Source organism: Plodia interpunctella, chromosome 5 (assembly GCF_027563975.2).
Source record: "Plodia interpunctella isolate USDA-ARS_2022_Savannah chromosome 5, ilPloInte3.2, whole genome shotgun sequence".
Taxonomy (NCBI): Eukaryota; Metazoa; Arthropoda; class Insecta; order Lepidoptera; family Pyralidae; genus Plodia; species Plodia interpunctella.
The window spans coordinates 5,130,238-5,156,600 of NC_071298.1; the positions used below are offsets into that span (position 1 = coordinate 5,130,238).

At 35.0% G+C, this 26,363-nt stretch overlaps 1 protein-coding gene across 12 annotated transcripts in view; it reads left to right on the plus strand.

Annotated features, from left to right (window-relative positions):
• Window positions 1–1,599: 1,599 nt before the first annotated feature.
• Window positions 1,600–26,363, plus strand: part of LOC128670120 (uncharacterized protein) — a 96,114-nt gene continuing 71,350 nt past the window's right edge. For 4 of the 12 annotated variants that reach the window (XM_053745515.2, XM_053745517.2, XM_053745524.2 and 1 more), the window contains exons 1-3: window positions 1,602–1,925; window positions 11,227–11,352; window positions 12,084–12,159. In XM_053745515.2, coding sequence (XP_053601490.1) covers window positions 12,105–12,159 — 55 coding nt within the window. In that variant the 5' untranslated portion in view covers window positions 1,602–1,925; window positions 11,227–11,352; window positions 12,084–12,104. Of the gene's footprint in view, window positions 1,934–11,226; window positions 11,353–12,083; window positions 12,160–26,363 lie in introns of all 12 variants that reach the window. The other 8 variants (XM_053745521.2, XM_053745519.2, XM_053745523.2 and 5 more) reach the window with 6 other exon arrangements.

Consider the following 26,363-nt stretch of genomic DNA (forward strand, 5'->3'; position numbering starts at 1 on the left):
TAAATGAAACAACAACAAAAGGGACGGTTTTATTTAGAATTCAAATATGATTATGCAAAGGATTTCCCGGGACAAAAGGAATTAGGAAAGACTATACTAGGTATCTGTTGTTTGGTCTCTAAAAAATAGTCGATTGCTATCTAAAACTATTTATTTTATCTATATATATATACAGTTAGCTTTTGACCGCTGCTTTACCCGCGTGGAATGCCCACGGGAACATTTTTCAGAGATGAAGGTATTAATTTTGAGATGAATGTAAAATAATTGAAATCTGAATTCAATGAGAAGCTAAAATAGAATAATATTTTCATAGAAAAATATTTGATAAACAAGCTTATATGGACTAGACACCACACCACTCCGCTAGCATTCGATTCTACCAGACAAAGTTTCCTATTTTAATTAGCTCGTGTAATTCGTTATAACTATAGCTATATTTTAATTAGAGGAAGTCATATTTAAACATTTATATTTGCAAATAATATGGCATATAAGTAGAATTATCATTTACCTACAAAAAAGTCACTTTATAGAAGAATAGCTGTAATAGCCTATGTTCGACTTCGGGCCTTTAACTATACCTACCTATTTCAAATTTAATCAAAACTATAAAATAGCAAAACAGCCTTATAAAAAATTAAATATGTATACTTAGGTATATTTAATTTTTATTATGTAAGTTGTGACATAAAAAGATCTAAAAAAAATATATATTACTATTACTTATAATGCGAAAATTTGGGAGTGAGTGTTTGAGGATGTATATTTACATCAAACGCGCAAGAATTTATATTATTACTAGTAGTAAAATTTAATTTGGAATAGCATATCTACCCTATGCGCCTTTATCCCAAAATTATCACACGAGGGAAGCCCCGGTCGCAGCCGGTGAATGATAAAAATATAGACTAAATAAATAATTTATTATGGCAATTGAGGCTTGGTTATTCTTCAGTGCTTTGTTATTTTGTGCTAATAGTTTCGCGGAGGTGGTCGATTCCGGGCTGGCTTCAGACAATGGAGTTTTTGCGTCTCACCTGCCGCTTTCCCAGGAATATCAATTTGCGTCCGAATTAATCGTTTTCGATCATTCTAGGATGGTCTGAATGGCTCAATTTTACTGTTGATGTGCTTTTTGGGGATAAAGAAAACGAAGATAAGACCTATCACTAAAAGTACCATAGGTAGAAATTAAGTTTTACAATATATGTGTTTATTTATCATTTTAATAATCTTCTAAGTATTTAAAAAGAACTAAGTAGGTAACTACAGAAAAACTCAGTTTAATTTCGAAGTGTGACGTGTCATCGCCAGTTGCCGGCACGCTATAGTCGCGTCGCGCGAACCTCACGGCCGTAGCCACGCACGTAACAAGCGCAATGGCGCCCCCACAGCTCTCGAAGTAGACTTCTTACACGCAAGCTGGAAACTTCATGTCTAGATTTTCAAAGCATAGGACCGCCGTATAGGACTATCGAACCGTAAAATGCTACGTTAGTCTGAATCCTTCTTAACCTCATCACTGTGTTAGAAGGAGAGCGTGGCGGGTTTGTTCACCCCTGTGTCGTGAGATCCCGCGGGCGATCGGGAGGAATCGGGAGGCTGCGTCGCAACGCGCGCGCGCGTACCCGGCCGCTTCGTCATTGCGACGGAGGCTGTCGTGTGTCGGCGCTGGCCCGTGCGAGCGCTCGTCCCGCACCGCACCGCATCGCGCTGTGTCACCTGAGCCGCGTCCCGCCGCGCCGCGTACACGCCCTCGTGCTAGGCTGTGCTGATCCTCTCTCATTACCCGCTAAACGCTTCTGCCGGTGTCCTCGCGGTTCGCGCAGTGCTTGTGCCGCTAGTCGGTAGCTCAGTGACCACGTTCCCCGGGACCGGCGATTGTGGCGCGATGTAAAGAAGTTGCGACCGTGAATCCATGTGTAAGTGGGTGCGTTGCGTATGTCACTTCTCCTCATGGCGATTGACGCCGGTAACGATTTTTCGCAAGCTAACTGCCCCAATGAGCATCATTCGGAATAAAAATGAATGAATTACTAAGATGCCCACCACTGGAGAGACGCCGTTGTATTTTAACCTCTACACCTGGGAGATAGAGTCGCGCACGTGCGCTGTTGTTTCTTATAATGAATATCTACGATCTCAGACTTTCAGCTCACCGGCTAAAAAAATGATAATTGTATAGGAAATAATTTATATTACGGCTAATCCCAGCGGCTTCACCGGAGTCATGTATTGTGAACGTAACAGGTGTCGTCGGAGCAGATGCCAGATATGTTTGACATTGAATCTCGGGGATTGTTGCAAAAATCAATATTATTTTATTCATACACGCGTCAGTGGTCTGCAAAGAGGCATTAAAAGGTCTAAGTTCGTTTTTGAAGGGTAAAAAAATCTAGCAAATGAATTACAATAGGTATTAAGATTATTTGATTTTTTTAACGAAATGCGCAATTTTAGACTTCCATAAAATTTTAAACCTGCTCTATTTTAGCTGCTGGCTACTATTTTTACATGGTTTACTGACGTTATTTATAAACCAACAGTATGTTTATGTAAATTGGTACATTACACTTGGAAGTAAAGTAAACCTCTTTGTTAAGATTACCCAATACGGCCGTTGTTTAATTACGTTTAGCACACATTTGCTCGAGCAGGATTACTCTGGCGAGAAATAAATAGCTTTGCTTTCCATTTGTCTCAGTCAGAGTTGATTCTTTGCTTACATATTCATCGTATGTGCAAAATGGCAACATGTTTTTTCATTATTTTAATTTTAAATGGTAGGCATTTAAATTTATCCCAAGGTTTGAACTGCGATTCTACACGCGTTTAAAAACGACATACGTAAATGTCGTGTTTAAACGCGTGGCAGTTGCATTTGACATTAATAATGCTAATTGTTGTAGCATGAATTAGATAAGTATTATGAATAGCAACTAGAATTTTATCGTTTAATAATAAATTATTTAAATCAGACCACTCCATATTGAATGACAACTAGAAATAACATGAAATAAGACACGTTAATAAAGGGCAAATAAATAAACATTTAATTGTTTATTTATTTGCCCTTTATTAACGTAACAATAGTTCGACGTGACAACAATCACGTGGAACTATTTATTGTTGTATTTTTTTTTGTGATAAGTTGAATTCTATTTATACTTCTTTGATGACATGTAGAATTCTACTTCTCATCAAAGAATTAGCAATATCGGCAAACTATTGTGATGCTAATAAAGGACAAAAAATAAACTCCATGCCTCAAGGCAGGAGTGTGGCGTGTGGCATATTAACTTTTAGCCATGGCCGTTCTGTGGACAGTTCGTATAAAAATATGAAACTAATTGGGAAATATTTCAGGAAAATATAAGTCGTTCAAATGGTTATTAACATAGATAAGAGAAAAGAAATATATCTATGGTTACGAAGTTATTTATTTAGGTACACAATATAACATTGTAAATAGGTATATGATTTTTAATAAGTACAAAGGCACTACATATTTCTACACATTTCTTATCTAATTTAATAAAATTTAATCTATCAAAATGATAAACATCACTATTTTATTACCTACAAGGTGGTAACAATAAAGTGTTGAAGTCATAAGAACATCATAGCACCGTAATGCGAGACAAGGACAATAAAAAAGTTATATAATTTTTCCGACTACAATACAAAATCCCTTATGGCACATTATCTTAGGTACCTAAAGGTACATACGTAAATATATTTTTTATTACAATTTAAATAGGTAAACAAACAAAATACGCAAAAGGTATTAAATAAATGTAGTATGAAGAGAGCGCGGAGTACCCATAGAGGAAGAATTGAGATTTGTCAGGATTTCCACCTATCCCCATGGAAAATAGACGTGATGATATATATGTAGAAGAAAAAAAAATCAGAATGTAACTTTACCTTCGTAAAATATATTGAAACAAATTTAAAATGAACTTACCACACAAGTGAGCAAACGTTATTACGGTGGCACCTGATATATAACTACAAAATCCGCCGCGCTCTAAGGATCCACTCCTAATTATACGCTGTCTCCACTCCTAGTGTTAACTTATAATTATTATGAACGTATTTCCCGTTACCATCTGTACTCTGAATTATACATCATAACTTGCCAACTGGAACATTTGTAGGTATTTTAGGAGCCCCCAGTTGGAGGTTCAACATGCAAATAGCGTGAAATGTCACTTATTTCAATTACTTGATTATCTATTCATGTTCCAGATTGCTCTAAATAGAACATGCTAAAGCTTTCAAGTTTACTTGACTCTATTATATTCGAATTGTACAAACTATTTATTAGGTTGGATCTCAATGTTGAGACTTTTAATATATACTTCAACTTCATAAATAGCGATTTTCATCTTGATTGTAAGTAAATACCTATCTGGTGACAATATAAGGCATTCAATTAACGATTCATTCCTTATCTGAAATTAAATTACGCTCGCAAAACTCGTACAAAAATGATACTGATTAAAAAAGAGAAAATAGATGGCGGGACTTGCCATAAAATTGAATTAAATAAAATAAATTTCCACTGATAAAACAAACGGAAACCTTTTGTGAAAATAGAAAATTGCTTGAAATTGACGCATTAAGGAGTAGCAATAGGGGGAGCGCGCATACGAAATGTAGATGAGCACAGCCTTATGAGGCCAAATCCAATGAAACTCGCTCCCGAATGAGGAAACATTTTTGACGCTGCTTTTTGTTGGCCCTGAGACGAATCTGGCGAATTTATTTTTTATAGACAAGTACATACGATACGGGTGTTATAAACGAAATAGTATATAATTTTATTGATACTAAAAGCGACCATCGTATATTGGTTGATACTAATTTGATTATTTAATGTCATCAATGCTAGATGTGAACCCACAGATATGAGCCAAAAGTCTTGCACCATAAAAATATAAATTTGTTCATTTGTGAACAGTTTAATAAAAATGTGTCAGAGCTATGACTATGACAATCCTATTCTTCTGCTTTGCGATGGCAAATTTTGTACCGAGCCACTTTAATAAAACTATTATTAAACTAACACCACAAAAAGAGCTATATTATATATGCAAAATTTTCAATTACCTACATTTTGTTCGCTACTCGCGAACAACTCGGGACAAAATTGAGCATTCCAATTTTTCGATGTAAAAATAAAACGTGGATTTCAAATAATTTACATCTAAAAATTAAATGAGTTGCGTGCACTGTGTTCGAAATTCAATTTGCAAATAGCGGCTCAGTTAAAATGTACCAACCGACCGTTTGTTTCTACGTCTACTCGGCTGAAAAAGCCGCGCCGAATTTTTTGCCAACAAAAAAAGGAAGTATTCATTGGCGAGAGTACGCTGACAGATAGATACTTGCAAAAAAATGCTGTTTCAGCGTAAAACTGCGTATGAGCAATATGTGTACACTATACATTTTATATGTATATATTTTATATTTTATATGTTTTTGTTTCAATTTAGTGGCGTATAACCTATTATTTCATACTCAGAAGATTTTAAAAATAGAAAGCAGAGAGAAGTTAATTTTTGTAGATATTTTACTCAATTATTTTACTGAAAATAATTAAATATTTGTTAGAAGAAGATAAGCGAAATACATCAAATAGGTTGCCCTGCTTTAACGCGCCGCTTTGTTCTCGTGAAAATAATCACAAACACGATTAAAATGTCGAAGAAAAATAAAACAATTCATCTAAAACATTACTGGTAGAAAATGCGTTATAGCATCATAGTCATCAACATAATGAAAAAAAGAAATTAAACCATTTAATGCCAATTTATTGTTGATACAGTTGTTTAGTTTATTTAGGTTGTACCTAATTATTTTCTATAATAGGTAGGTATTATATACTAAATATAGGATCTCAGATGTAAAATTGTAGATGGCTTTACTTGCTTCTCAGTGTAAATCACCCACTTAGACATCCGATTTAGGTGTGTTAGGGAGTTTAATCCCTAAAGAGCCGATTTGAGCGTGTAATCTATACGAATGATTGCCATTTCGACGTTGACATAAACCGTGGAGAGAAATGGTTACGTCCCGGGAAAATGATAAGACATACTTTCTTAGATAAAAGATTGTTATCGGCTGTCCACATAGTTTATTTCTATGTTTGAACATTTATTTAGAACACTAAATTATCTCCGTTGTATTTCAAGGTTCAAAAAAATCGGTTTACAACAACGGTTGTTAATTGGAATTAATTAAAATTAACCATGTAATAATACATTACATGGTTAATTTTAGATGAGATAGGTAATAAATAGTAGCTTATATTGGTTTCGCTGTACTACCTACATATAATGTGTTTTATTGGATTTGAAGTTGCACAACTATCTACACATTAGGTTTCCGTTACCACGAGAAATTTTTCTTAGGCATGCATGTTCCGCATAAAAGAATGGGAAAATATTCAGCTTCGTTATATAAATTGCAGCATAGTATATAAATTGAAATGCTCGAATCAGAAGTTAGACTAATGAATAACCATTTCAAATAGTATTGTTGAGTTAGTATCCCATAACACAAGTCTCGAACTTACTTTGGGGCTAGCTCAATCTGTGTGATTTGTCCGTATATATATATCCTGTAGTAGCGAGCGACTGAAAAAGTGGTTTTCCAGTAATGTACAACAGGAATGGGTCGCATGTCAGCGCTTGTTTCGCTTCGAAACCGTTCGGGAGTGGGCGCCGCAAGAGCAATACGAATAAATATGCGTTACAAGTAGACACATTGTAACCTACATTTACGACAGCAGTGCCGGAGTTAGGGAAGAATGCGGTGGAGCAGCTACCCAGGGCATCGAGTACAAAGGGGCGCAGCATTGTTATTGTGCTTTTTAGGTCACACAAAATAAGTAACAATTTTGGTTGGGTGCTAAAATATGGACCTGCTACTTTAGTAATGTCATCTGCCCATCTCGCTTCTGATATTTATTGATGCCAAAAATGTACTTAAAACTAAGCCTACTGCCGGCTTCTAAAGCCCAGGTGAAGAAAGAGCGGCCCAACGAACTATACCGCAGCCTTGTCTCCAAAGACGTCAATAAAACAAAACTCAAGTTTTATTACAGATAGGGGGCGCAGTAAAAATTTCACCCTGGATGCTTGTAGTACGAAAGTCGGCCCTTTCCTATAGGTTAGGCAACTCACGTTAGATGGTTGGAAATCGACTGCCACTTCGACGGAAATATAGTAAGCAAACCTGACACATCATATCATTTATACAATCTTCGCCCACGCAAATGTTGTTTTTTTTTTTTGGTATTTTTATTGTGATGACTTTACCTGGATTTTTTATTACATATGGCTTATGCTTAAGAATCACATATCACTCACGATCAGGCGTTGACACGGGAAACAAAATTTGTCTACATTTTTCTGGCACAAATAACAATTTAACCACCAACCAGACCATATGCATTGGTCAAAAAATTTAATTGTTTATTTATTGCGCGTGGATTCTGCGCGAAAGAGGAATATATATACGCAGTTCATTTTCTTTTATTAATTAATTTACATAAACAACATGTTAATATTAAACTTACAAGTAGGTAATTAAATACAAAGGTACTACTTATTTCTATTGAAGTATTTTCCAGTAGACCCGCGAAAGAAAAGAGGCCAAATGCTGCATCACGAGCAAAGATTTTCGAAATGCAACCGACTTATTTTGATCAGTTATGACTACCAATATTTTGTAATAACAGCACGAACTGCCACTAAGAATGGCAGTTACGTAATTCGCAGTTACCTCCGAGAACAGCCTTCATATCGAATGTCGAGCTATATCCGTTCGGTACTCCATCTTAATTGTTCGCTCTCCGTTTTCATTTTCAATTTGCGCGGAGACGCTTCTAGAACAATTGTTGCCGGTAAATCGATACCAACTATTATTTCCCTTGCTACATGAAAGATGACGTTTCCGTATCTTTATCGATAAATTTGCATTCATGCTATCTGTGTTTCATCGTTACTTTGGTAATACTAACTCGGGATATCCTCATGTAGATTAGATAAACATCTCGTTTCTGCATACCTACATTCACATCACGATTGATCTTAGATTCGATTTTCTTTATTAGCCTGTGGATGTTCGGAATTTCTCCCACAATCTGATTTTTCAATGCCACGAGATTTCTCTTTCCCACTACACAAATTTGTGTAAAATGTGGTATGTAGAAATATAATTTCAAGAGACATGAGAAACGAAAATAAGCACAGCACGTTATAGCAACACCACTGAGCGTATGTATTATGCCAATTTATTACTCTTGTTATAATTAATGTGAGTCTATCAACAATAATATTAGTATGAATTAATTACGAATCAACATTGTTTTATATTCATATTCAATGCAATATGTAATCTGATATCACGAGGTAGTATGAATAGGTATATGAATAACTAAATATAGGGTTTACCTGATTATTAATATGCATAGATTTCGGCGTTATTACTCATGTTATACAGTATCACGTAGTTATTCCTTACTGGGTAGACAAAACCAAGAGTTGTGGAACTCGAAGACAGTGTATGCAGACTCGATAAAGTACGTAATCGTAACGTAAAGGTCGCCCCGATCGTGGAGAAAATTACAGAGTCGTATGCGATTGTTCAGGCATGTGATGAGGAGAGACGAGGAGATTGTCAAAACAGCTCTGGCTATCCCAGAGAAGAAGAATGGCAGAGACTGACCGCCGGCCACGTGGTGGACAATCGTTTCCAAAGACATGGAACGGACAAAGTTAAACAAACAAGAACGAGGAGGGCCGACCACGAGTAAAGAGAACGGGCAAGGAAGAAGAAGAAGAAGTGATAGGTTGCACCTGTGAGAAGAATCTACAGTTTATAGCTCTTGTCCTTGATTGACTATTACAATCTGTGCTGTTTTTCTTTCGGGGTTTTCTTTTATGTTTTTCTTTCGTTCCCAGATGAGTACAAACTTAAATTAAAATCTTACTCCTATATTATCCTGTTCCATTTTTTTGGTTGATATAATATTATAAAAAAGTGAAGTGTATGTAGAATAAAAAAAAATCTAGTTAAGTTTTGAATTTTTGATGAGTTCGTAGCATAGTTGTCGTAGAGTATTGAAGTGCTACGCCGTAGGTCGTCTACGACGCAGCGTGAGTCGCTCCTAGCGCTACAATGAATCAACGTACCTGCGATGCAGTTTGCTATATTTGTTGTAAAACATTCTCTCTCATATCAGTATTTTCCTGGTTTCTTTCGCCACCACAGAACATTGGAGTCTTGGGTCCGCTTTCCTACTTTTGTCGTGAAATAGAGTTTTGTTGAAATACATCTATCTTGTAAAACAAAGCTCACAAATACTTTAGATAGCTTTTGACACTCATCGTAAATTTAAGCAGTCGTTCCTTCAGTTTAAATTCTCATTTAAAAGAATTGACAATAACACTGCATATTAGTAGAAATAAAACTGAATACTTACATAAAGTATTCAATACCCTATTATCAGTTAGATCTTTGCTTTTCTTCTTAAAAAGATATTATCAGCTTCGCTGCGAAGGTCATTTAAAAAATAAAGTGGTAATGAGTATCCGTGAGCAAAAATAAATTGGTTCCGTGTTTACGCTGTCGACTGCAAAATGAGGATGCAGGATACAATTATAAATTACCCGGTGGTTTTGAACATTGCCCGGTGGATGCCAACATTGCCCAGTTGGATGACAACATTGCCCGGTGTTTGCTTGAAACAAAATGAATGCTTCGCAACTCGCGGTATCTCTACGTATCAGATGGCCAGCGAGCACGTTCCGTTTAATTTTAAATGCACACACCGAGTAATATTTGCATTTTAAAAGTCTGAGTGTAAGGATTACTCTCAGTTATTAGTATTTCGTAGTTCAACACTTGTTTTATGGTAGGAATTTTCAAGTTGAAATACAGTATGCATTGCAGAATAAGTTTGCAAAGTTTGAAGTTTATAAAATTTAAATGCAGCACGCAAAATTTTAGGAAATATAGAATTTAAGGTATGTATTCTGTTCAATTATATTAAAACTATGACGAGAATACCTTTTAGTTTTAAACTATTAAAGAACAACAATCATACCTACACATAATAACAACAATAGAAATAAAAAGACGACTAAGCAATTAGAGTAATACCTACTTACACTATTAACACTAATACCACCTAAGTTTCTGTAGTACTTATTAAATAAACCACGTCTTTCTATTGATGAAATAAGTTTCCTTCTCCATTCCCTTACTCGGCGGTATCGGCTGACAATCACGCCTAAGGCCGGCCTCTTAGCCGCCCGCGGTAATCTTGTGAGCTCATGCGGCTTATACCGATCCCCTGTAAATGAACTTGCCAGCTCCCTTGTGCCTTTGTCTATGGATTTGAAATCACTACCACGGAACACGTTAGGCTTTAGTTAGGGAATTAAAAACTGTTAGTGTGCTCTTTTAAAGCTGTGGATTTTTAGCCAAGTAGTTCTTTTCCCTAGTTACTCTTAGAGATAATACGTTCTTTTACCTGTATATTAATACGAAATTACTTTTTATGAGTGGATGGACAGTAAACGACAAATAAAGAAGTTAAATATATATTGTAAATTGAACTTTGTGTCTCGTTAATTTCAATTTGGAATGCTTATGCGAATAAGTTTACTATTTGCAAATGTTTACGAAACGAAAAGTAATTCCTTTAAATAAATTATATGTCAATATTTTGCAAAAGTAATTTGCAAGTTTTTCGATACAGTTTTATTTTTTTTTGTGCGAATTCTAAGTTCAAAAATATTACTGTATGGACAATCGTATATAGCCACATCAGTATAAAATATTGCAGCACATGTTCGAAATGGTCCAATTTTTTTCGTATTGTTCCTAAAATTGTGGCCGAGACGCGGCGGCATTTCGGATATGTGAAAAATCTAGCGGCATTTGTCGGATACCAATTCATTTAAATTTTGTTATTTTGTTAATAGTGAATATAATAATAGTGTTGCACTTTACGAGGCATTCCTCCATACGGCAGCAGGAATATTTATCATAATGGGTTCGAACCACAGTCATGGTAGGATAGAAAACGATATTTTTCAGACAGATCTAGGTCTTAATTATTTCTCTACATATAAATGCAAGTATTTATGATATGTAGTAACGTTCAACAAAAGTCGTCACTTTATATTTGCTTATTGTGCGCAGGCGCAGGGCGGTGAGCGGAGGCGCGCGCGGCGGAGATGGCCGCGCCGACCAGCTGATAGCATGCGGGCGGCGGCGCGCCGGCCCGCCCCGACCTAGCCGAACGCACCACGACCGCCTCATACACGGGTAAGTACTTATCTAATAGTTTAGCAAGCCATCAAAAAAAATCATAGAAAAAAATGGACTCAGCGCCTCTAACGTACGTAAAATGAACTTTCGATACAAATTTTGACATAGTGGATTATGTTGTCGCAATAGCTTGTATTAATCACTCTGAACTTTAGAACAATTGATAGTCGAGTTAATTATCCACATCGTATAATCATATAAGTTTGAAACAAGTCTCATGATTATAGACATTAATTTGGGTGTTGTTGAAGGAAAACATCACGAGAGAAGCTGCATACTTTTTAGGAACCGTTAAACGACTGCCGTTGATTGGTGGTAATTTTAAAAGTCATGTCAAATGCCTAAAACTAGTTTTGTTTTTATAAAATGTATTTACAGAGTTGTTAAACAATGAGGGATATCTGGATTTCGACGTTGTGTCAAAGAGGATATAGATTACTAGGTATGTTTTTGTTGCGATTGGTCCACGAATTGACACATCCGGTTAGTTCTCAAATTGAAATGATAGTTGTCTGTGTGGACCCGACGAAAATCCTCGTTGTTTTTGTTAGTTCTACCAATTGAATCATTCAAGGCTATTTTCAAGCGACATCCAAAAAATGAGAAGGTTTTATGTTCGAGTGTGTATTGATTTTTTATGTATGTTCATCGATTTTATAATATGGTGACATATCATATCAGTTTTTTATGATATTAGTTGATTTGAAAGGTACTTGCGCTTTGCGCAGGAATCGGTGACAGCACTGGAGATGGCTCAGCCGAGGACCAAATATTTTGCTCGCAGTGTCGATGCCCTATCTATGGGTAAGTTGTACCTCTTGGTAAGGCCCCGCTCCAGCCTGCTGTCAATGTGTCTTTATCACCATTCATTACCATCCCGCATGGAAATAATATTGAAAAAAGAGAGTGTTATGTGTTTTAAAGGTCTGTTTATTAAGACGCTAATTTATACCTATTTAAACCTTTTCGGATCTAACTATCCTATTACAAGTCAGTGTGCCCTGTAGATTACGTATGTATGTCACATAATAAAATAAACACAATAATAAACACCAATACATTTGTAAAAATATATTGTAATATATCAAATACCTACATAGCAAATACTTTTAAGCGTCCCCTCTTGTTATTATTCTGATCAGAAGCAATTTGTACTTTCTGGCCACTTTTGGAAAATAGTAATAGGAGAAAGAAACAGTTTTGGTGAATTCCTCCGTATCCGCCCAGCATTTAAGGATCGCGACAAGTCCTTATTTATGAATATTGATTAAGGTCAATAAAGGGCACAATAAGACTGGTCCCTTTAGCATATTGAATTAACTGACGAATATTTATTGCTTCAACCATGCCGGTTAGTGTTCTTGACGTACGACGGATTGCTCTAATTCTCAAACTCGGTTACAAGGGTCCCGATATCGAATTATGCCGAAACTTGGTCACCCTCAAAATTAGAGACATGCCTTAGGCTGCGGGCAGGCTTTGCAGAGTCATCGCTCGAGATAATGTGATATACTTAATTTTAATGATATTCCTTTATTGCCTCGTTTATTTATACTTTTTAACAGACTATTGTATTTTCGTTAATGAGTACAATAGGTAATAGTACATAAGGGTGACTAAAAATCGTGAGATTACATATTTTTTCTTATGCTGATTACGTTAAATGTCGTTGTGCTTACTATCTGGAAGACTACACGTGAAACAATATAAAATGTATGATGTAATAATTAATGTTTTCAGTTTGTATATATAAGGCTAGAATATACGATGAAATATACATTTACGAGACGAATTTCATAACTAAAAATAAAAATACACTTCAACAAAAAGTTTCCGAGGGCATTGTAGTTGTGAAACTTTCAGGTGAGGGTTTAGGATCAGGACTTTTCGTTGGAATCACCTTTTTACGACGCCAACTAAACGAGCCATTCAATCGAAAATCCAGATCGATTTGAAGTTTCGTCGATAGGCTATATTTAAAGAAAAAAAAATAAAAATATTGTTACATAAGTGAATATTATTGTTTTCTCGAAAATATTATATATCCAACGTAAGCCATTTATTTTTCTGCAAAATCATATTTTTCTTAGATTTGAATCCAGCTAAACGTGTTTTGTTTATACGTAAGACATTATGTATCTATATCTAGCAATGAAGCGATGATTAATATATTCATTTATTGAAACTTTAAAACGGAGAACGCTCGATCGTAATGACTTTATGATTTTCGAGAAGTTCCTAAATTGTTCATGATTAGGGTAGTCGAAAAGCACTTTGATTTCCCAATTTTAAATTTTTGCGGGGAGATTTAACGATGTTGAATTTTCTATCGACCAAGTATTTAATATAATTTTGTAATTCTACTTACTTAACTCTTAAGTAGAATAAATATTGGCGGCCACTTTTGTTTATTTTTGTAATATTCTGTATAAAACTTTAGGTAGGCAGTGACGATATTGGCAAATTGCCAATCATCAAAAACCATACTGATGCCAGATTCCCTAGTGTTTACGTATGTATGCCCTAGTGTGTATATACACACTACCAGTGATGAAGAAATTTCCATTCTTTGTAACTAATTCGTTTTTGGTCTGTTTGGTATTTTGTAATGACCTGTTATGGATATAGAAATAAATCCCGTTATTCGAAAGTAGTACTTTAATCTAAAATATGATTTTTCACTGTCGCACATTTTGTTATTTGCGATTGACAGAAAGAGACAAAACATACTTTTGCTTAAAGTAGGTATGTTTTATCTTTTTTACGGATAACGGTAATACGGAAAAATACGTCCTGACAGCCGACCCCGCCGTAACAGTAGGTACTTGTTCAAAAGTTAATTTATCATGACACGGGTGTAATCTATACTAATTTATTTAAGTAGATTAATATTGACACCAGCCGCCAAGCTAGGCGCGATGCCTCGTTGCTCCATTGCGCTGTTATAGAAACAACTGCGTAATTGGGGGTTAAAAATACCGTGCGAGAAATCTGCGAGGCTGAACGTAAGGAAGGTAAGGAAGTCGATACGTTTTGCTCACAAATATTGGTGCTAGCACCATTGTCCGTTTGCGATGTTAAGTGAGAGTTATAGTTATTTCCGATGACACTGACATTTATGTTCTGAGTCTTTTAAATTTTTCTAATGAAACGGCGCGCGCTAATTAGGCGCACGGCCTGTAAAACTGCCTCCCCCAAAGTTTGGAGCGCCCCCTGGCGAGCAGCTGGGTAAGCACAACATAAAGGGAGACTCGTAATACAAAAAGTTAGTGCTCCACTCGAGAGACGATAAAAAAAATTGCGGCCTTCTATTTAATTTGGAAATTCTGGAAATAACGGTATCCACTACTCGAGTATTCATACTTTTAGTAACAGGATGCTTGTTGGGAAGTACACTGTTTATATTATGGATAGGTAGACCTACGTAGTAGTCAGTATTTAAAAAAAAGCATATATTTAACTACACATACCGCGCGTGTTAGGTCTCAGTTATATTTGGATAAGAACTGATGACTTACAAATTACTGAATTTGAATTTTCGCTTTTATCGGCAATGTCATCACTAGATTCAATATAGATAATACTGATGACTGACAAAAATATTATAATAATTTTATATTTTTCAGTAAAACACTTTATTATTTTGCCACAGAGCCTACGAGCAATCATTAATTGGAATTTAAACACAGCGCGTGATGAAAAATATTTGTCGGGTCTTACTCGACGTCCTAGCTAAGCAACAAACATGATGATGCGGCGCGATGCGATAATATGCATTTACGTGTGAAATGGGCTTCGATTGCTTTTGAATCGATTTTCGCAACCGAAGTTTATTTCATAAATTTTCTCCAATAGGTATTTGTCGAAGATTTTAAGCAAATTATCTATCAAAAATGTTGATTGATCGATGCGTTCGATTACTGTTTCGATTTTGATTTTCAGTGTAATCTGTTTCTGAATGGAGAAACTATGTTAAACCATGACTGTGATTGTGTGTGAATCCGCTGTTTTGTCGCTTGTTGTCGTACCTTTCATTCACGCACAGAGTTGTATCCCGCGTCACGTCACACAGCATTCATCTGCTTATTGAGGACATTGGGTTATGGCAAAAAATATTTGAACCCAAGTCGGGGTCAAATATTTTTTGTGAGCACAAAGCCTTCGCAACTTTTCGGGAGAGCCTCTCGGCATGCATGAGTGGAAATTCGTTCCCTGGCAACGGGAAACTTTTCTAAGACATGCATGAATAAGTAAAGGCACTTGTCGAAGAAAATGAGAGATTTGCCGGTAGTTTAGTTAAAAGCGACGGACAACGTGTTTGTGTAGGGCAGGACGGTGAGCCCTTTACCCCACAATGGATATTGTTACTATTATTTACTTGCCCTATTTTGGGAGAGTGCGGCCTATTTATGTATTAGAAGAATAAACGGTCCGTAGGATATTTTATGTCGGCGGCGATACTTTAGGCCCGTCATTTATACAGCATATTTTATATAAATGTACCCTAAGACTTTCAGATCCCACGGTCATGTTCTGGAATTTGTACAAATATCGGAATAGTTATTGATTTGCAACCATATTTATAACATTAGACGTTAAATATTTACTCTACACAATGTCACCCTCATTAGGAAGAAGGAAACACTTTTCTTTCTCATACAATATCGACTGGGATGTCCGAGGTTCAATTGAAAAGGTTAAATTAAAGATGAAAATTCGATTTCATTCGATCTGTATTTGTAAATAATGAGATGAGAAGTCTCGCTAAGCGATCTCTCCTCTCTTTCATCAGGTCTAAAGTTGAAATGACAATTTGGTGTTACAATATTTAGTTAAAATGAAAGCCCTCGTGAAACAAGGCTATAATTAAACCCTGTGTCCCCAGCGTTTGCACAGAACCCCAGAAGATAATGCAAGAGTAAATATTTTTAACCCTCACGCTTTGCTTAATACGTGTTAAACGCCTAATTTAAATGCTTGCCGCGCTGTATGCGCCTTCTATTGTAACACTATCCGTGTATTTTGGTGTACGCTTTGTTAGTTTACATTATAATGTGCTTGTTATTTTTATTTTTATTCAAAGAATTTAGCGACGGTTCGAGTGGGTTTTGGTTTTTCTAAGATGAAACGCATAGAAGTTAGATTTCATCAAACTACGTGTGTTTGATAAAATCTAACTATGTTTGCGTCAGGTTATGCTGAAAACACTTTTCTAGTCGACCTTCTTTTGGATGCAATACAATTGTTGACCAAAGTTTGAGTGTATGTTTGTTACTTCTTCACGCGCACACTGCTGGGCCAATTTTTATGAACTTTTAAACTGAATTATGGTATGATAGAAAAGTTAGAGCGGTTTGAATTACATTAGAATAAGCTAATAAATTAGATCACCAAATGTGTCAATCAATCGAATACAAATGAGAACAAACGCTACTAAAAACAGCCCATATATTTGGTAGGTATGTCGCCTCCATTGACGCGGCTTCATGAAATAAATCAATTTCAAAAGAGCCAATGAAATCAATTAAGCGTAGGGTCCGTGTGATGTAGAAAATATTAATCAAACACGCACAGCGGTCATTCACTTGAAATGCAATTTTAACTGATAAAACATTTTGCTTCAGCTTTCGTGTGTGGTAGAATTAATAATCGATTGAGATACATTGCAGGTTTTATCAATCTCTTTTCCAACAAGTAAGAATTTACGTAATAACAATAAGATATTTGTTACGTTAAAAATTGTAAAATTACATAATAATTTATTCTTCTATAATTGTATTTTCTACAAAAAATATTCTAGTATAGGTTTCATTCTAACGTCTTTATAAATATTGTGTACCGAAGCATATTTTACATAACAATTTGTTTGCCACGATTTTCACAAGCATATTGTCTCTTGAATCTCGGTGCGCGCGTGCCTTCCCGAGAGCATCTACTTGATTTTCTAGCCCCTCTTGTTTACAAATTGTCTATGCATTATAGCTCAGCGGGAATACATCTCAGGATATTACAAAGAAACGCTGTTATTGAAATAACAGTTCCATACATGGAGAAGGGGAAATAAGTTCGAAATTAATCTTGCATCACTACTTGTAGCGAAGTTTACTTCTCGACTAAACGATTTACAAGTTATTTCCTAGGTTTTGAATAACTTTCAAGTATAAACAATTCCCTAGTTCAAACATATAAATTCCGGACAAATGAGGACGTAATAAAACCAATTACAATGTAAGATAGGAAGTCACATAAAACACAATGTACCTTGAAAAATTTGGAGCAAGTTTACTACGGTAGCCCAGACGTAGGTAAAGTACATAATCTAGGAAGGTCTATCTCCGTTTTATGAGTAGGAATGTGCCCATGGTGGCAGTCCTCGTAAACATGTGTGCTTTACGACGCTGCCGTGTCCCCGTTGGGTGCCGCCGTCGTTCTGCATACCCAACTTTAAATAAAGGTGGGTTCATACGATGCGCGGACGGTGGCGCGGCGAAGTTGAGATTTCAATTCAATTTAAATCATTTATTGCAATTATTGTGCTGTATATATGTGTATTGTACAAATTCTAAAATAAAATATAATTATGTGTATTGTACGGGTAATGTTTTACAGAGACCGACGTGCGCCGCTGCGATATAGGTACCTTGTGTGTGCTCTAACCCTATTATGATGTTACAAAGATCTCTTGTTTTAAAAGGATTTTATGAAGACTGTAAAGTCTTTGAAATTATGGATTATATTCATATTCAAACTTTCAGAATGTTGTATAAAAAATGTTATAGCTTTGAAAATTGTCATAAAATAACATATACTTAAGTAGATTTTTGTGGACCAATTTTGTGGATGTAATAATTCAGTTTGTATACTTCAGAATTCATCATTTGCATGTGAATATCACGATTGTATAAACCTTTTTAAATATATTAGGTACTGAGTCGTTCAACACGTGTGTGATCTATGGTTTATAAACTTAAACTTCATTTAAAATATGGAGTGTTACACAAAAATTATTAAGAATACACCTACTTATTTCAATCGCCTATTCTATATCATAAAAAAATTCTTGGTTGCATTCGGGGCCCAGATTTCGATAAAACTACGGTGAGTGTAAAAATAAATTAAAATTTTAGAGATTCGGCTGTGGGTTTACAAACCCCGCCTGCTCGACGTTAACTCTCCTTGGGAATTATTAGGTGCCAAGCCATTCACGAGAGGATAAGGAGTGGTGTTATTCTAGGGCGGAACCACACGCCTTCTATCTCGAAATAAATGAGGCACCTAAAGGCCCAGCGATATCCTAATATGGATATCGCTGGGCCTTTAGGTGGCATGTCATTATTTTATAACAAGGCATGTATATATTTATAACAGTCTTTACGTAAGTAATTACGGCGACGCAGACTGCTTGATATTATAGAGACTAAGCTGTGCTGATGCTGCACTCTGCGGCAAAGGCTTTGTATTGCGTCTCAGATTATTATTCTAGCTAACTGAAAGAAAATGGCATTGTCCTGTTTCAGAGATACACTCACAGCTTTTATACTGGCCGTTAAGGTGATTTGTGAAAAGAAAATTTGTTCTTTGTTTAAACTTAATCTGATTATAATTAGCCAGAAACAAAATAAAATTCAAATTGACAAATTTAATTTTCGAACAAATGAAACTTTGTACAACACAATGGAAATTTATAAATGAAAAAACTGTTTCGGACCAATACTGGCATACTATGCAAGCAACAATTTGATATTTTTTCATTTTAGTTTCTTTCTGGTCGTGATTTTGCGGCTTAGTCAGAATGGTTTGTGCACAGACGCAAGCCGATCTCAAAACATAAGTTCGTAAAGTTTCAAATTATGTATTGAATAAAAACAACGAAGGACAGTGTAGCTATAGGAATAAAATACCTATAAACCAAAAATGTCTGGCTATAATACAATATAAACATCCTACAATACTTCCGGCGCGTCAGGTGTTCATATACGGAGCTCATATCACGGTATTAATAAACTGTACAGTGAACAACACAATCAAGTCACTCCCAACCGAAATGTAAGCTTTTTGGCTTGCAATTGCTGTGAAATTGGCAGGCTTTATATACAGGTTTCTGTACGTCGATACAGCGTATATTCCCATTTTAGCGGCCGCAGTCCGGATTTCGTTGTTACGTTACGAACGTCTTAGATAGACGATGGAAAGCTATACGGCGCGACGTTACGCTGTGCGTCTATGAATTCTTACGGCAAAGACAACGTAACGGATTCTTTGACGCAATCTATCCAGGATGCGTTAAAGAAGTCTGAATCTTATGAATTACGTTTATAGGGAAAAGACAAGTGACAAAGCTAAATGGAAGGAGTTAACACTCACATGAGTAACAAAAAGATTAGATGTCAGAAGGTTGCGCTGCGTACCTAGTCGCGGTTGACGCTCACCCAACACGCTGGTTACGATACGTTCGAACCCGCAGGAATAATATTTTTATAAGTTACCGAAACGAATGTGGTCGGTTGGGGCTCCACACTATATCGGTATATTGAATCTAGAATTTGTACTCTTATTTATTCACACTGATTTTCACATTTACCTTTGAAAATAGAACGAATGAGCACCGTCCAATTAAAAGTTTCATTTTATTCTGTGGATAAAAGAAATATAATTTTAACTATGGTTTGTTCATTCGATGCATTTTTAAATTCACGAAATAATATCTAGGCACTTATTATCTTGGAAGGTACAAATATTTCAAAAACAGTAAGTAGGTACTTACTAGTGATTTTCGCGGCCGGCGGCGCTTGCAAAGATTTGTTAATATATTTAATTTCATCGGAAATTGTATAGACAAATAAATAGAAAAGAAAATACGATTTCTGTTCTATTATATATTTATGATTATTATTACATAGGTATATTTATGATCTAGTACTACTGATCATTTTATATATCAAAAATTATATATTTTATGTGCTAATATATTTATATTTCAATTAAAAAACATTGAGATACCAACTTTTAAGTACCTAAACAAATGGATTATAAACACTTAAAACTGTAAATACAGAGCATATTGTAAAGAGGCCTATCTGATGGATCAGCTAGGCATAGTTCCGGAGGCTGCTTGCGGCTAGCGACGAGGTATTACCGAAGCGGATGCCATTAGGTCACTCTATTAGGGCGCATCCGCACAGTGCCTGATATAACTAGATTACACCGGATTTACAAGGATTAGGGCATTCCCAATGTGATATACCTTTATTTATAAATCCATATATCCGAAAACATTATTGTTTAATTGGTAAAAGTGTTTTTAATATTCGTGGACGTAAGCGCCACTTCATTATTTGAATTTGGAGTTGATTAGACGAAGATTTTTTAGAATCTTCGATGATCAACAAAAAAAGAAAAAAAATAGAACATTGTATTTTTTTTTAAAGATTCAACGATTGAATATGCAAATCGAATGATCTCGATATATCATAAAATTTAACTTTTCGTCGGACGGCGCTTAATTTAGTATTAATAGGCTTAAAGAGATTCCAATTGAAAAAGGAAATCCGGTCCAGGTTGAATATAAATCGGCAGGGATCGGCAGTATTAACCGTTACCGATTTCGGTTTGCTGAAATCGGTGACACAGTATTATATCGAAATAATTTAAATAAGTAAATTGTAAAATTCTTGAAATGTTTTTGAACCAATAATGCAATAAAATATTTGAATATCTCTCTTCTAAGCGTTCTTCCGGTTTCTTTCTCAGCCGTTATTCGATTATTACGTTGGTCCCAGATGCTTCAGCAGTTATTATTATATAATCTAAGGATTAGAGCATCAATCTTTTGCTATGATCGCACTGATTAACTATAATATGCAATATGAGTATCTAGAGCTAATTCTCGCATTTTTGAATTGGATTTTAATAATGTTAAGAATTTACATACCTATCTGACAACGCAGTGTTAGCGATAATAAAGTCGATAAAAAGAAGAAATTACGTATCATTATATGTATGTCGGAGTGTTATCCTGTCATCCTAACAGTTAGCTAAACAGAAAGTACCTAAGCCCCAATGGGCCGTGCTCCGTCATGTATAATATATATTCTAAGTGTAATAATATAGAAATTTTAAGAAAAAATATAATCGAAAACATTACAAAGACTCGCAAAATTATCACGAAACTCGTTTGTTCGTTGTACAAAAAAAATATCGGAAAAATATCAAAGTTTACAAAGAACGCGTTAGTATACTGTAAACATCTTGATTGTTTTCGTTTGCGTAAGGTTGTGTTTGACCAGCGAAATACAATACAAGTGTAAGTAGGTACTGCTGTTTACAAAGCGAACTATCAAAATACTCTACTCAAACTAAACATTCAAAGCACTTTTCATACACGAAAGAGGTTTTCATTGGCGCACTGCCAAATTCGTAGAATAAATAAATATAACAGAGTGGGTTTTATACTTTCATAATTATTTAATTTATGTTCAACGCTAGGTACATGCTGTTATATCTGATTACATAAAATACATTGGTAAAATAATGAAAAGCGCAAATTCTACTTTGAATTTCCACGAATGAATAAACGTTACTATAAACCCAATGCAAATAAACATTTAAAATAGTGGACTTAACATGGAAATTCAGTAGAGTAATACCGCATCAGAATTCCTATCAAGTTTTGTTTGGTGGACACGGGATGAGATTCAGGTAAGCTTGCGCTGTAATTCCATTTGAGCTAAGCTACGTTGCTAACGATTCGTCTCATTTATGCGAAAAGCTTTGCGTTTAAACCTATTTTATCGTAACGCAAGTAGAATAGTTTTCTATTTTTCTACGAAGTTTTCTTTGGTCACATCAATATGAGTGATTCAGCGAATTCGTCGTGCGTGTCGCGTAGTTTTGAAGTATATTTCATATGCTCAACTGTGGATGTCATCAGTGTCACATAGTTTCATACTTTACATAGCTTCTCAGCATAGCTATTCTGTCATTACCACTGGAGGCACACCTTGCAACGAGAGGCGGTGCAACTGGTCATAATTTATATTTTAATCAACGTGCCGCTCGGCCCGGATATGACTGACGGCCCTCGAATGCGCCAGCCCTATTTAGCCACACGTAAATATTCTGGAATTCCAGATGGCCGGCTTTCACCCTCTGCGATCAACCGAGTTATCTATAGAGGAAGTGTTCGATATTGCGTCCGTGCCACATTTGATCTCATCAATTACGTCGAACTATCCATATATGGCGTTTAGTTTCAGCCCTGGAATAGGAAAACTCGATATTCTTCCGTGGACATCGTACGCGGCGACTAAGTATCCCTTAGTCGCCGCGTACGATGTAGAAGTATTCTACAAAAATGAAATTTTTGCTACAAGCTTTATGGTTGTAATTAACGCGTGACAAAAAAAATCATGTCCGTGAAGTAAACTGTTGAGGAGTTTAAGCATGTCTGTTCTGTAGGACAAACGGAAGTAGGTAAAATTCAACTTGCAAGATCTGATTATAGACAGATAAACATCGGGGCAGGTCTAAATAAAAACTTGTAAAAACTATTAAAGATAAATAAAGAAAACTTATAAAAGTGATTTATTAAATTTCAAAAGGTCTAAACAAAAGTAATAATCAATACCATAGCAACGTAAGGTAAGGTACAGTGACATAGAGATAAACTTTATTCCAGAGTTCTCGACCTGCCGCGTCAGTTCCTATACCTTAACAAAAACAGCCTTGACAGCTCTGTAACATGCGTGATCGAAGGCTTATCCAGCCCTTGATAACCTTCCATGCATCGAGGTTATTTTTCACTGGATTAGATTGCTTTATTCAGCGCCCATGTACTTATAGCGTATTAACTCACTTCCTTTAACAGCTTTTGGCGCGAATCCAACAGAATAGCCCAAAGACAAAACTTTGCAGTCACTAGTTACTAATGAAACACTTTCTACTGATTTTATGGCCTCTAGTCTTGTTCATCTCGTACGGAATACGAGAAATAGTTCGTGACCACTTAGTGGTGGAAGGTAGAATAAATCAAATCGTTAAGCGTTATAAGATTCGCTGGCTACTGAATATCTTAGTTTTCCGGCTGGATAGACTCACGCCTTTTACGATGATTTGTTGCTTACATTACATTTATCTTTGGAGAATATGTTATATACTCTTTAGTAAACAAGAACACAATGTAGTAAAATAGCCCAATCTTTTTGCCGTTTGGCTAGGTTTAGGTTGGTTTTATTTCTTTTTTTAACCTAAAACAGCTGAGTACATTTCAATTATATATCTATTGCATTAAGTACATATTAATATTTTTACAAAATGTATATTTTTATACCGAATTGATTTTAAAAACGATGCAGAATGTCGTGATTCCAGTAGCGTCATTCCGAATTTTTTTAATGGATGGCTGTCGCAGGCCGCGTGTACTCTGAATACATAAATATGAGATGTTTCAACTACATTCACATTGCATTTTCATTGAGTCCAGACTGTATCGCATGATATATATAGAATCATATATGGTGGAGATTTTAAAATATTTATTATTCAACTATTTCGCACGTAGGTTCTTTGTCTCTGTAGAACTTAGAAAAGGAAAAGGATTTAAAAGTGGATTTAATTTGTAGATGATTTGTAGATTTATAATTTAATTGTTTGTTTCGATTCTGTTATTTATTCCTTTTTTTAGTTTCAGTTCTTTGAATATATTTTAAATTAATTTAAAAAAAATATTTAACATTTCCGAATTTGATTACCGGTTGAAGTATTTGTAACCCGCAGGTTAGATTACTAACCTCTTCAATCGCTAATGTTTGACTACTCTCCTAAATTTGATTATTTCGTAAACATGCAACCGGTTCATGAAAATTATTTAATTCAGTACCCATAAAACGACTATTTACATAATTTATTGATGACCTAATTACATTTGCATTGTTCGATATTTACGAGTACTTTAATTACTGAACATTTTGAAATAAATTTTATCGAGCCTATAATAATGTCAATTTACCCACAGTGCGATGTGAATTTTGTACGTTTTGAGTGTATGTGTTACTTGCTTATGTAAACACAAAAAAATGAATTCGAAAAATTCAATGATTCCGCACATGTTACCGGGGCAATGTTCATAAAAATATTACCCCATTTTACTGAAACAATACTTACAGAAAATGGGAAACATAATAGCTATAAATTGACTTATACGACTTATAAAAAAAGGACTGAACTAGAGAACTTCAATACTGATAGTCAAAAACGGTTTCTAATACATTGCCATTTTAAATAAGAATAATATATTCTTACTTAAAAATGTCACTTATTTCATAATTTGTGAATACTATAATATAATGGTGTTATATATAATACGTAAATATAACATTTTATCATCTATTTTGTTGTAGACGAAGACGATATAAAAACAAAACTGTGCCTACGGCGTTATGGCCCATTCGACTATACATATTGTGCCATCATTTCTTTTATCTATACTTATAGCCTTCGCGATTGGCTAAGGAGACTTTCACCGAGAATAATAATTATTTACAGAACATTTTAATAAAGATTTCATACTTATTTTGTAAATCTGTATTAGTCTTATTTTGAATTCTTTATTTTGATAGCCTTAACATAATTAGATGTCATGTTAAGTGTTATTAAGAGCTTACGGGTAGTTCAGTACCTAGACCAACGTCATAATAATATAATCGTTTAATAAAAATATATCTCTTATCAATTCTTAAATCAGTATTTCGTCAGTGAGTATTAAATTGCCCTTGAGGCAGGCAGTATTGACAAGGTTTCGGTATTCACGGAAACTATAGTATGTGCTTTCAAAGGAGTTAACTTTATATGATACGTAGGTATAAGTAAATACTTTGCAGCAACGTAACACTCTCTACAGGATATTGCGAAGCGCATTGTTGCATGTTGTAAAACAGTACGTAAACAATATTGCTAACTTAACTTAAACTTGAGAATAAAAACCTCGTAAAACATTATTGTTACACAACAATGTTGGATATTCTATTGCAAATTTTACTTATTGTTAAATGTCGAAAATGAGGCAAAAGAAAAATTTAAGTAAAGGCAAAATGATTGTAATTGAATAAAAAATAATCAAAAATGTATTTTTTATATCAAATTATCGTGTTGGTTATTTAATGGTTGAAGTTTTTAGTGTGCTATGTGACATCTGGTTGGTATGCGATAAAATATTGTCATTATAATATCTGCCGGGAATATCCGTACATTTCCGCGTGGATAGTTCGATCGACTGATCGTCGCACACGCCGCTGACTTTTAGTGAAAGGGTTCTATCACACAAACCGGATTTTTTTCGATTCTATCTTTTAGCAATTGATTAAAATCTTTGATCTTGCGCGACGGAGTTGGCAAAACATTTATTTCTCGTCTTTTTTTGTTTGTTTGAAGATTTCGTCTGTCACTAAACAAACGTTACACTGATAAATGTTTACGTAAAATACGTGACAATATGTAGCATTTTTTGGATATAACCACAAATTTTAATAATGTCTTCGCTCTGTGTTGTTGTATCATCAAATACTATTTTATTAAAACTTGCTTTACTTAAATCTCAAAAATATCATGAGCTTTAATATATTTATTATACTTGTATATTGTAGGACATGAGTATAACATAAGTCTGTACGAGGTCGTACGGTGATCTCATGTTGCGTCACGAATCTGCTGAAGTCATTCAATTTAGTGCCCATATTTGGCTTCCGAAAATAGCGCGTATTCTTGCTGACTGTAACTGCTCCAAAATATGCAATTGTGATCACTATTACGTCTGATGGGTTAAGAATATGTATTTATTACCATATCAAAGTATTTTAAATTAATGAGTTAAAGGTTTTTTATAATGACATAGTCGTAGAAAAAAACCTTTAACTTCTTGTTACGTTTTTTACTACGATTACATATAAATTACATGATAATTAACTGTTAAGTGTGTGGGTTGAAGTCCAAAAAAATATACGTGGCATGCAGTG